Source organism: Hemiscyllium ocellatum, chromosome 34, assembly GCF_020745735.1.
Source record: "Hemiscyllium ocellatum isolate sHemOce1 chromosome 34, sHemOce1.pat.X.cur, whole genome shotgun sequence".
In the NCBI taxonomy this organism is placed as follows: domain Eukaryota; kingdom Metazoa; phylum Chordata; class Chondrichthyes; order Orectolobiformes; family Hemiscylliidae; genus Hemiscyllium; species Hemiscyllium ocellatum.
In genome coordinates, this window is record NC_083434.1 from 23749957 (window position 1) to 23763116 (window position 13160).

The 13160-nt window shown below is 42.9% G+C and overlaps 1 protein-coding gene across 1 annotated transcript in view; it reads right to left on the reverse strand.

The window, feature by feature from the left end:
* Nucleotides 1–13160, reverse strand: part of LOC132832154 (collagen alpha-6(VI) chain-like) — a 115578-nt gene that overhangs the window by 31796 nt on the left and 70622 nt on the right. Inside the window, exons 21-22 of the mRNA XM_060849903.1 lie at nucleotides 5153–5215; nucleotides 2848–2910 (exon numbers count right to left, since the gene is read on the reverse strand). Coding sequence (XP_060705886.1) covers nucleotides 2848–2910; nucleotides 5153–5215 — 126 coding nt within the window. The remainder of the gene's footprint in view (nucleotides 1–2847; nucleotides 2911–5152; nucleotides 5216–13160) is intronic.

Below are 13160 nucleotides of genomic sequence, written 5' to 3' on the forward strand. Positions count from 1 at the left end.
TTTCCAACACCATAATCTTGACTCTGATCTCCAGTCCTCACTTTCTCCTAGTAGGCATAAATGGCTATTTTGTTTTCTGATTGGCATGATGTAACATGTGGTGTGCCATAGGGATCAGTCCCCTGTCCTTGAGTTTTTAACAATATCTACAAATTACTTTGATAAAGGGACCAAAGATAGTATGGATAGATAATTTAATGATGACACCAAGATAGCTAAGACAGCAAAACTGTAAAGAAGTTACAAAAGACATACAGTTGGATTAAACGAATAGGCAAACATTTAGCAAATGTAGTATAATGTGGGGAAATGCGTAGTTGTCCACTTTGGACAATCATCCATTTTTAGGTGAGGTTGCACAAACTAAGTTTGTGTCCACTGGAGATTACAGCAATAAGAGTAGATGCATTGATCTGCAACATGCTGAGGAGTTTTGACAGCTCGATGTAGAAAGGAGATTTCCTCATGTGGGAAATCTAGACCTAGAGAAAACTGCTCAAAAATATGGAGTTGCCCATTTAAGACAAAGATGAGGATGCCATTTTTTACAAAGAGTGGTGAGAGCATTTGGAAGACTTCAACAAAAGATGATGGAAGCAGAATGTTTGAATATTGTTAAGGCAGAAGTAGACAGATTCTTGTTTAGCAAGGGGGTGAAAGGCAGTTTGGGATATCTCGTCATCAGATCAGCTTTAAGCCTGGTGAATGACAGAGCAAGCTCAAGTGGCCTACTCCTGCTCCTAATTCACAAGTTCATGTGTCAGTACGTTCATAAAAGTCATAAATATTAACATTATCATGATAGAATATATCTGTTGTTAACAAGTGCTTCTGGCAGATCCTTTCAGTGAGGGTCTGCCAACAGCTACTATTTCAAGGAATCTTTGTCCAAAACCAATAAAACACTGCCTTCTGGGACAATATTACTTCAGATGTCAAGTTAGAGTCAACATGGCATTGTCATTTTAAAATGACAAAGAGCATCTGTTCTTTCAGATTCTTTTTCTTTCTTTCCATAATTCTCCACATCCGTCCAAAAAAGAAATTACTGACACTTAAATACTTTGACCAATAACTTCACCAGTTATCTGAAAAGGAAGTAGGTGTTAACAACAGAATGGCTGTAAATAAATTTCAATCAAAGATTTACTGCTGATGAAAAGAACATTTTTGTTCTCACACTTGGGAATCTCGGGCTTGGCAGGAAAGGATCAGACAACTGTCTCACACTATGCCAGATTTTATTCTTGGATGAAGTCAGTAGAAGTCTGAAATAAACACAGAAAATGCAGGAGAAACTCAGGAGTTCTAGCAGCATCTGTGGAGAGAGAAACAGAGTTAACATTTCATACCCAGTATGCCTCTTCATTGCTGATTGACTGTTATCCACCCCTTATTTACTGCATCCATTGCTCTCGATGTAGTCTTCTCTACATCAGGAAACCAAGTGCCAAGGTTCAGGGAACGCACCAAAAAACCCCACTGCCCTGTGGCCGACCCACTTCAACTTCCCCTCACACTCCCCCAAGTACATGCAAATCCTGGCACTCTTCCACCATCAAATCAAAGCCACCTGCCAAGTGGAGGGAGAACGCCTCATCTTCCACCTCAAGACCCTTCAACTACACAGCATCAACATTGACTTCACCAGTTTCCAAATCTCCCCTCCCCCTACCTCATCCCAGATCCAATCTTTCAACTCAGCACCGCTCTCTTGACCTGACCTGTCTAACTTCTTTCTCACCTATCTGCTCCACCCTCCCCACTGACCCATCACAATCACTTCCCACCTGCATCTACTTACCTCCTTCCGACCTACCTTCACCCCAGCCCCACCCCAACCCCTCTATTTATTTCTTAGCCCCCTTCCCCCTCCACATTCTTGATGAAGGGCTTATGTCCGAAATGTCGACTCTCCTGCTCCTCAGATGCTGCCTGACTGTGCTTTTCCAGCACCACACTTTTCGGCTCTTAAATACTTTGATAATGAATGTCACCAGTGATTTCCAAATAAAACAGTTCTTCTGAATGAGCTGTAAATAAATGCCTTTTCAATAAGTATCATTCTTCTTTCAGTTCTGACAAATCTTACCAGACTCAAATTTTTTCTCTCCACAGACCTGCTGAGTTTGTCCAGAATTCTGTGTTTGTTTGAAACTGGAATCAGGTCAGATGCAAAAATGTCACAATTACAGCTGCCTTTCCAGCCAAAGATGTGACAACTTTTCACTTTCATTGCCTCAACTTATATTAGTGAGCTACTTGCTGGATAACACTCTTGTTGATTAGGAGGTTGTGGGTTCAAGCCCCAATCCAGAAACTAAAGCATGAATGTCTAGGCTGACAATACAAACAGGACAGAGGGCCGTTGCTCATGTTGACGGTGCTCCATCTGTCCTCTCTGAAACAGTGTATTTGGCCATTTATCTCCGTACCTCTGCGACATCTGTACTTCACTTGTCATGTTTTGTGATGTGTAATACAGTAAAAGGTGCTCTAAAGTCTAAGTCCTTTACTTTCTCAGTAAGAAATAATCATTTAATCCATCGTACCCAGGTCAGTCACTACGATATATCAAAGTAACCTCACTCTCAAACATGTAATCTCAAGGAGGGTAAAAAGACCTCAACATAATCAAGGATAGGTTAATAAATTGTTGCCCAACTCTTGACAGCAACTAAGCCTCATTAACCCACTAAACCTACAATTCCTAGCTCTCAGGAAATTTGCTTTCTTTGACTTGAAATGCCTTGGGAATCAGTCCTGAAATTTTGAGAAATACAACGTTGAATCTAAAGCCACTAGACAGTGCAATCATATGTTGACACATTTAAAACTCTTACTAACCGGAATCCCTGGTAATCCTTGCTCTCCTTTTACTCCTTTCAATCCAACAGTTCCTGCAGATCCCTGGAAAATTATTAAAGGTGCTTAGTATATGAAGAAAACCAGTCAAAATCTAACCTATAGGTTATGACTCAGGTGGGGAAATGTTAGATTTCTCACATTGTTGGAAAACATCATACAACGTTAAATGAGACACCACTTCTCAGTCTCCTGACTTATCCTGTATCAATATTGTCCATTAATCAATAAAAATAAATACAGTGCCTACCTGTAAACCAAAAATAAAAATAACTGACTGAGAATTCACTAACATCAATATCAGCACTAACAAATGAGTTAATAAATGGAAACTATATTTAAACATTTTCACTACTAGTTTGGCTACTCCATTTTGTGATTATGAATGTTTCCAAGATTTGAGTCAGGAACAATTGCTCTGACATTGAAGTATTGCAAACTAAATGGTATAATTATAAACAGAGTTACTGCTGGAACAGAGATAAATCTTTTGAAGGAAACAGAACAAGTTCTAAAAGCTGTTTTAAAAACAAGCATATGGAATCATCAACTTTCTAAATCGAGACATGGGGAAGATCTATGGGCTCTGCCAAGGTCGAGAACAAAGAGAGGGTTCAAATATAGTCACACCAGCCAATGTACCAACCAATGTGCCAGTTTCCTGACCCCATTCTCAGTGTGAGTCCTTTTGATCGAGGGAGGTTCAGGATTCACAGGGCTGCCAATGTCAATTCTAAAACCTTTGTTAAAAAGGTGAGGAATGAAAGCTGAGGAGGAGCATCTGGTTGGTCCAAAGTTTTCCAACACAGTGGCACACGCCCAGCAACAGATCTCTTTTCCGACTGGGTGCAGCTCCAACCAAAGGCTGCCTTTACAAGAATTCCCCTGTGCACTTCCCCATGTAATGATGCTCCCCCCAACCCCCAATGCTGTTTTGTCCACCCCCAAGATTACAGATTTGAGGTAACTGGCAAAAGAATTAGAAGGGCAATTCAAACAGTAGAAATTGTAATGATCTGAAATGCATTGTGTAAAAGGGCAGCACAGTGGCTCAGTGGTTACCATTGTTGCCAGGGACCCGGCTTCCATTCCAGCCTCGGGTGACTTTAAAAACTCCACAGACATTCTCCCCATATCCAAGTGGTTTTCCTCTGGGTGCTCTGGTTTCCTCCCACAGTCCAAACGTGTGTAGTTTGGGTGGATTGGTCTTGCTAAGTTGCCCACAGTGTCCAGGGATGTGTAGATTAAGTGAATTAGCCATGGGAAATGCAGAGTTAGAGAGATAGGGCCGGGGGGAGGTGGATAGAGGTAGAGGTGGGTGGGTCTGGATGGGATGCTCTGTGGTGGGTCAGAGTGGACTCAATGACTGAATGGCGTGCTTCCACACTTTATGGATTTCATGATTGATTGATTCCACCAAGGCTGTTTGATAGTAGTTGTCATATTCAGGTGAAAAATACAGAGCTGTGAGGATTTTGTTTTTACAAAAATCTTGCGATCTTCGCTTGTGCAATTTTAATTAACAGCCAGATGGTGCTGTGTCTTTTGTGAAAACATAGGCAAATGTGAGTACTGCAGATTAGAGTCAAGAGTGTGGTGCTGGAAAAACACAGCAGGTCAGGCAGCATCGGAGGAGTGGGAAAATGGACATTTCGGGCAAAATCCCTTCATCAGTTCTTCTTGATGAAGGGCTTTTGCCCAAAATGTGGATTCCCCTGCTCCTCGGATGCTGCCTGATCTGCTGTGCTTTTCCAGCACCACACTCTCGACTCTTGTGAAAATATCCTGATTATCCTTTTAATTAAAGCAGTGAGAAAGAAAATGGAGAGGGAAATCAGATTGCAGGAAAAAAGCATGCCTCAACTCTTAATGTGAAACAATCTGACTATAATCCAAAGTCAACACCTTACTTCACCTGTGCTTTACTTCAGTTTGTTATTATATTAAAATTTTTCACTTGAATCAGGGACCAAATTACATTTTCATCACCTCAAATTTGATAACCAGGGAAACAAATAATATTCTTAAGCATCATAAATTGGAATTTCTGTAGTCAGGCCACTTCTGGACTCTATCCCACACTTAACCAATAGGAGTAAATGAAGAAACATGCTGACAAACAAAACAAAATACGATCCAACTTTAGAGGAACAGTTCAAGTCAGAATCACATCAATCTTAACTGATATAAAAGCCTCAGAGATTGAGACTTGCAAATTAGCTATTCAGTTCATACAAATCTAACCAAACAGCATTTCTAGAAGATACATTAGAAAATGCAAATATACCTGTTGGCCATGGAGTCCAGAGGGCCCAATGGATCCTGGGTAACCAGAAGGTCCCCTGACACCCTGTAGAAGGAAATTTAAATATTAATGAGGGGATTAAAAACTGTTTTCAATGAGATTCAAAGCCAGTGGAGAAGCTCAGATACGCTTCTTGGGAACTGCATTTATTGATATGGACTCAAATCGTATCAGCAAGAATTACCAGAGGATGGACTCTCATGGCCTTCTAGCTTGGAAGTTAGTGCCATACTCTGCTTCCTTGAGGAAGGGTCATAACCAAAACGTTGACTTCTCCTGCTCCTGATGTCACGTGGCTTGCTGTGTTCTTCCAGCCTCCTACCTGTCTAATTTGGATTCTAGCATCTGCAGATTTGTTTTGTCCATGTACTGTACAGATGGGTGGCCAGAAGTGCAATTTACATGCGCTTCTCTCAATTTTAGTTCTTAACATGCCAGTAAGAGCAATAATTGGTGATAACTTGATTCTACCACATTATACTTAACAGATTAATACTTACTTCCTCAAGCAAAATTTATCAAAGTTTCAGGTTAATATTGACCAGCTCAAAATTGACCTCTATCATTAAATCTTCATCGTCTCCTGAATAGCAGATATTCTCAGAGTAATAGCAGATATTCTCAGGGACGGCATGGTGGCTCAATGGTTAGCACTGCTGCCTTACAGTGCCAGGGTTCAATTCCCACCTCAGGCAACTGTCTGTGTGGTGTTTGCACATTCTCCCCCTGTCTGCGTGGGTTTCCTCCCACGGTCCAAAGATGTGCAGGTCAGGTGAATTGGTCTTGCTAAATTGCTCATAGACTTAGGTGCATTGGGAGGATCGGTGTGGATTCGTTGGGCCAAAAAGCCTGTTTCCACACTGCAGAGAATCTAATCTAATATTTTGCAATTCATTTCTTCAAATACTGATTCAATGCTGCAATATTTTGGTGAGGTAGTGGGGAAAGGGTTAAGTTTTATTAATCTGCCTCATGAAAAACTGATGCAACAAGATCAGCTGCTTGTTTTTCAGCTTGAAGATCTTACTTTCGTTTCAATACAGGTGTAAAATCAGGCAGCCACACTACTAAATTGTGGGCGGCATGGTGGCACAGTGGTTAGCACTGCTGCCTCACAGCACCTGAGACCCGGGTTCAATTCCCGCCTCAGGCGACTGACTGTGTGGAGTTTGCACGTTCTCCCCGTGTCTGCGTGGGTTTCCTCCGGGTGCTCCGGTTTCCTCCCACAGTCCAAAGATGTGCGGGTCAGGTGAATTGGCCATGCTAAGTTGCCCGTAGTGTTAGGTAAGGGGTAAATGTAGGGGTATGGGTGGGTTTCGCTTCGGCGGGTCGGTGTGGACTTGTTGGGCCGAAGGGCCTGTTTCCACACTGTAAATCTAATCTAATCTAAATCTAGATGGTCACGTTAAAACAACGATAGTTTTCAATGTGACAATCTTTCACCTACTTTTGACTTCAGTGGGGATAAAGACTTTGATTGATCTGAGTGCTTTCCTGATGCATCCACAGCACAATCTGTAATCTTATACTGGTTCCAGTTTTTGTGGACCAGGATGTGTTAAACTGCACAATGGTAATGTATGTTTTAGGCATGAGACAAAAAAGTTCTGTATTGAAGTAAATGTTTTAATGATAATCAGTTTATTTTAGTTTACTCATGGAATGTAGTTATATGGGTATCACTGGCTTGGCCAACACTTATTGCCCACCCTTAGTTGCCCTGGAGAAAGTGAACTGTCCTCGAGCCACTGCAGGCTAAGAGCAGAAATATGTGGTTATAAAAGATCCTGTCCACTTATTCAAAGAATGGGAGTGTTCTCCCTATTAGCCTGGCCATTATTTATTCCTCAAACAACAACTAAAACAGATGACCTGTTCATTATCTAATTCCTGTGGAACATTTCCAAGTCCAAATTGACTGGCCCATGTTCTGCCTTTTAACAGTGACTACACATCAAGAGTCACTCATTGACTGCATTGTACTGTGGATAAACTGGCGTCATCACAGACACTGTATATATACAAATTCTTTCTATTTCTTTTTACAGGTAAAGTAACAATGTCTTTAGTAGTCATCCGGAGTCAGGGTACATCTGGGTAAAGCACATTCTCACCAAGATTAGGGCACAGAAAAGCTGGAAATCATCTTCTAATCTAATCGAATTCTAATCCAATCAATACCCAACATCTCTCACCATATTATCTCCAATTATTAGGGCACTCCAGAAAGCCTGATTAAATGGGTTCCTTTTTAAAGATAAGTTCACTTCCTCTGGGAGAAAGGCATCTACAAAGGAATGGAATCTCTTTAAATTAATCGTGTTGTGGCCATTTGAGGGGAATGGAGAAAGGCAGCCAATTCATTTCTCCTAATTTGGGAGCACAGCAATTTGGCGAATCCCATCCCGAATCATACAAAATTGGTGTCTGGTTGCAGCACCCTGCATAGTGATTGCGGAGTGAACTTTGATGTCATGTTGTTCAGCTGTAGTGGATGACTCTAACCCGTTGCAAATATTCAAACTAAAATTACATGCTGCTCCCAATTCTCTTTCGATATGCCCATAACTAGAAAGTCTTCTCTCCTGGAATTTAGCCTATGTTGAAAATTCCAACCCCACCAATCACCAGGTCCCTGTGCTCTGCTCAGCTTGCTGAGCCGAGCGGAGCGAGGATGGCCCTGAAACTTTCAGCAGAGGCCTCGGCATCCTGAAAACTAGGAAAGAGCATGTAATTGTAATGCAGGTTTCATATAAAAGAATATATTGTCAGAGGGAGAGGGAGAGAGGAAAAGAGAAAGAGGGAGAGGTAGGTGGGGGAAAGGAGAGTGGGAGAGAGGGAGAGAGAGCAAGAGAGAGTGAGAGTGTAAGAGAGAGGAAGGGGAGTGGGGGAGAAGAGAAGGAGAGAAAGTGAGGGTGGGTGATGATGTGATGTTGATCAGGAAATGTTGTCATGGTATTAGCAACAGCTGTCCATCATCTTGAATCCAAACAAGCTGTCAGGTAACAAATCTTGTTATTTATCTTATTAAATGTTATTAAACTCAAGGAAGCTATCAACTCACCGTTTTACCCACAAGTCCTCTCCGGCCAGGTCGCCCCTTGAACAAAGCAAAAACCAATTTGTTTTTAGCTAGCTGACAACTTCTAATGGATTGAAATATAATCACATAATGAAAATGGCTAAAGGATGGAAGTGTTCCAATATATTGCAGTTTATCTAAAATCAAAAACATAATCAATACTCACAACTAATCCAAATTGAAAACTATCATAACTTTTCTCTGAAATTTCCATTGTTATTACCATTAAATTTCATCAGAGCCAATTTTGTTTGAAAGCCAGTAAAGACCAGGTTACAAATAATGAAGAGCATTAACTTCCAAACCACAGTGCCACGGAGCGTCTTAATTATCTGTTTCATTGCATCTCAACGAATTTGTGTTCAAAACTGGCAATACAATACTTCAATAAGCACCAGCCTCCATGCACAGTACTCAATGTTTTGAATGAAGGCTAACATATCACCAGGGAATACAGTTCATTGATAGACTGAGTGCTGAATGATATTTATTTTTGGCTAAGTCTGAATTGTATTGTGTTTTAATGGAGGGATTCCTGCCCATAGGATCTAGTGGGTTTCTTTTTATTCCGTAAACGATTTTGCCCATTAGCTATCTAACTTTCCCGCATAGTATTCCTCACATCCAATTCCCGCCCTATCTTTCCAAAAGCCATCCTCAGAACAACTTGTCACTTTGGATATACCAAAATTCACGTGTCACCTTTAAAAGGCCATTGGGCACCCAAACAAGTACAGGCCAAAACTGCCCTCCATGGCTCCCAACATTTATCATGGACATGACAGACAGGGGGATATTGGTAAACTATTTTATGGGCAGGAAGCTAGAGGTTCTGCTGGACAGCATGATGGAGAGGCAGGTCTTCCACTTCCCTTAGGATGAGCTGTAGAGGCCATGATACAAAACCATGCCAGCTGGATCGGAGGTTAACACACAGATCAGTGCAGGAAATAAGCTTGGGGGCGGGGTTACGTATGGTGGCGAACACCTCGGACACCCGGACCAACCAACCCAATCACCCCGTGGCTCAACACTTTAACTTTCCCTCCCACTCCACCGAGGACATGCAGGTCCTTGGACTCCTCCACCGGCAGAACATAACAACACGACGGCTGGAGGAGGAGCGCCTCATCTTCCGCCTGGGAACCCTCCAACCACAAGGGATGAACTCAGATTTCTCCAGTTTCCTCATTTCCCCTCCCCCCACCTTGTCTCAGTCAGTTCCCTCGAACTCAGCACCGCCCTCCTAACCTGCAATCTTCTTCCTGACCTCTCCGCCCCCACCCCACTCCGGCCTATCACCCTCACTTTGACCTCCTTCCACCTATCACATCTCCATCACCCCTCTCCCAAGTCCCTCCTCCCTACCTTTTATCTTAGCCTGCTTGGTACACTCTCCTCATTCCTGATGAAGGGCTTATGCCCGAAACGTCGAATTTCCTATTCCTTGGATGTTGCCTAACCTGCTGTGCTTTAACCAGCAACACATTTTCAACTGTGATCTCCAGCATCTGCAGACCTCATTTTTTACCCATCTGGTGAAATGCCCAGCATGGCAGGAAGGTCAATGACCTTCTACACTATGCCAGCTTACGTGCCATAACCTTCTCTCCGATACCTCCCACTCTCACCAAAGCTAATGCTCTCCTGCTCTCATTAATGCCTGCAATGTCTTCCCTCATTCATTGTCACCACTAATGCTGCATGCTGTCTGCACTACTCCCTCATTCACTCAGAACACCTCCCCATCTGCCCCAAAAACAACAGCCATGTCACTTTCATCTCCCTGAATACCTATGCTTCTCTTATTCCAGGAGGAAAGCAACTCCCAAAAAAGGCATAAAGAATCAAGACTGTTGGGGGCCATACAACATTCAACTGTCCACCCCTTATGTGAAGAGTACTCTGATTCTGACCACTCCAAGTGGCTAACTGATCATTTCCAAGCCCTTAATGATACCCAAGGTTGCCCTTGGCTCAATGAGTGAAAGTTGTCCTCTAGACTTGACTGAAACCTGGTGACAAGTTCCCTTCCTTTATGTGAGCACTAAATGGCAAATGTAAAGATGTAGGTAATATGGACCTGAAGTAGCAATGCCAAAATTCAACAAGAGAATGCAAGGATGAGTGAATGCTGTGAGAACAAACAAAGAACCTGGAGATGCAGCCAGTCCATCAAATTTGTCCATGTCTCTGAGTAGACAATATCTTTGCTGCAGCATTACAATCATTGGACAAGCCATTGTACCCTGAGGTGCAGCATTGCAATGTAGAGTGTCCAGTATGTGGCCAGAAAAATGTCAAGAGACTGACATATGTTGCATATCAATGTAGATGTGGCGTGCATCTGACCAGTGCCCATGTTGTGTGCTCTGAAATTTCTTGCCTGGTAACCAACATGAAGATCTTTTGGAGGAAGCAGCAAGCTGAATTCACTAGGGGCATGCTCTGTTTTCCATGCCAAGTTTACTCGTTATCAAAAATAGCATTTCAACTCCAGTGACCCTTCTTCAAAGCTGTTCTCTGATTAACCGTTAACTCTGATTTCTCTGCATAGATGATTGCAGAGCACTGAATTTTTCAAGCAATTTCTGTTTTTGTTTCAGGTTCTCAGCAACCTCAGTTTTTTCGGTTTTTCTTGTTGTCGAGTTTGTTTGGTGAGTTTGGTAAATTGGAATGCTGGATATTAAGATAGTGAAGTGATTCCACCAATAGGGTGTTTAACAAAATTTAATCGTCATTCACTGACAACTCACTGCTCCCTTGTGAGGATCTCACTATCCCACTTGTAAAAAGCATGGAGCGAGTTGCTCCCAATGTCAAGATGGGCCTTGCTGGATTTCTCATCCAATTTTGCCCTAAATCTTGCTTTAACCCACATCACTTAGGCCCTTATAAGCTTAGATTTGGTGCAGGTTGGTAGCATTTCACTGGCAACACTGCCCTGACTAGTCTGCAGGGAACTATCGGAAGGCAGAGCAGCGCAGAGTGAGTATTAAACTCACCTGAGGTGGAATTGAACCCAGGTCTCTGGCGCTGTGAGGCAGCAGTGCTATCCACTGTACTACCGTGCCACCAACTTAGGGAGTGAGTATAAAACTCACTGAGCTCGAAAGTGAGTATAAAACTCACTGAGCTCGAAAGTGAGTATAAAACTCACTGAGCTCGAAAGTGAGTATAAAACTCACTGAGCTCGGGGAGCGTGGCCTAGTCTGTGGGGAATGGTTGGAAGGCGGACCAGCAGCAGCAACAAGGAGTGAGTACAGAATAACCTCGATTATCTCAATGAGACAGACGGGGAATCTTTCGTTCAGATAAGGGATAACATTTTCACGGCACCTTGAGATCTTGTTCGGATAATCCAAAATTCAGATAATTCATGTTTCAATAACTGAGGTTGTTCTTTATAAAGCTCACTGAGTGCGACCTAGTCTGCTGGGAGAGGCCAGAGGGAGGAACAGTAGCAGCAGCAGCAGCACGGAGTGAATATAAAACCCACTGAGCTCAGGAGTGAGTATAAAACTCACTGAGCTCGGAAAGCGTGGCCTAGTCTGCTGGGAGCAATCGGAGGGACAAACAGTAACAGCAGTAACACAGAGTGAGCATAAAACACATTCTCACTGTTAATGACACTGGACTGACATCACATGAATGCAGTGACGTGATTGGCTGGTAGGAAATCTGCAGTAAGGTTGAAAAAGAGCATAGAAAAGAAGTATAAGAAATTAATTAACTCATAAATTTATACAAGTTAATAAAGTAACCAATTGAGTAGAAATGGCTGGGCAGGTGATGTGCTGGAGCTGTATGAAGTAGGAGCTGGCTGATCCCATTGTGAACGGCAGTGACCACATCTGCAGCAAGTGTTAGTTGCTGGAAGAACTCTGGCTCAAAACTGATGAGCTGGAATCTGAGCTTCAAACACTGAAGCACATCCAGGAAGGGGAGAGTTACCTGGCATTTTGTTTCAGGAAGCAGTCACGCCTGATAGATTAAGTAATTCAAATTCAGTCAGTGATCAGGGACCACAGGGTGTGATTGCAGGTGAGGCAGGTAGGGGGATCCTGAGTTCAGGAATGGAGAAGCCTCAGCTCTTGACCTTGTACAACAGGTATGAGGTACTTGCTTGCTATGTGAATGAGGGACAGGGCTGTGAGGAGGATGTGGCAGCTGACCACAGCACCATGGTGCAGGAGGCCACTCAAGAGGTGAGAGCAAAAAAAACAAGTGGTAGTTATAGGGGATTGTATAATTAGGGGCATAGATCATATCCTTTGCAAGCCGGATCGGGAGTCCTGCATTGTGTGTTGCCTGCCCAGTGCCAGGTTGCAGGACATCTCTGGAAAGGATATTGGAGCGGGAGGGGGAGGTTCCAGTTGTTGTGGTCCAGGTTTGGACAAACAGCATAGGCAAGGCTAGGAAGGAGGACCCATTTGGGGATTATCAAGCATTAGGAACGAAATTAAGGAACAGGTCCTCAAGGGTTATAATCTCTGGATAAGAAAATTAGGGAAGTAAGCATATGGCTAAGGGAGTGGTGTGAGAAACAGGGGTTCAATTTCATGGGGCATTGGCATCAGTTTTGAAACAGGAGGGATCTGTACCAAAGGGACAGAACCGTTCTGGAACCAGTGATCTAGCGAATAGGATAAAAACAGTGGTGATTAGGAGTGTGTGTGTGTGTGTGTGTGTGTGTGTGTGTGTGTGTGTGTGTGTGTGTGTGTGTGTGTGTGTGGCTGAGGTGAAGGGAAGGGAAAACAACAGGAAGTATGATGGTAAATAGAAAGGTTAGCATGTCTGCAGGAGAGTTTAACTACAAGACAGACTACGAAAGAAGTAAAAAGGAAGAAAAACTCAGGAGATATTATTACAGATGTTGGAAATCATGAGGTTATGAAAACTAGCATA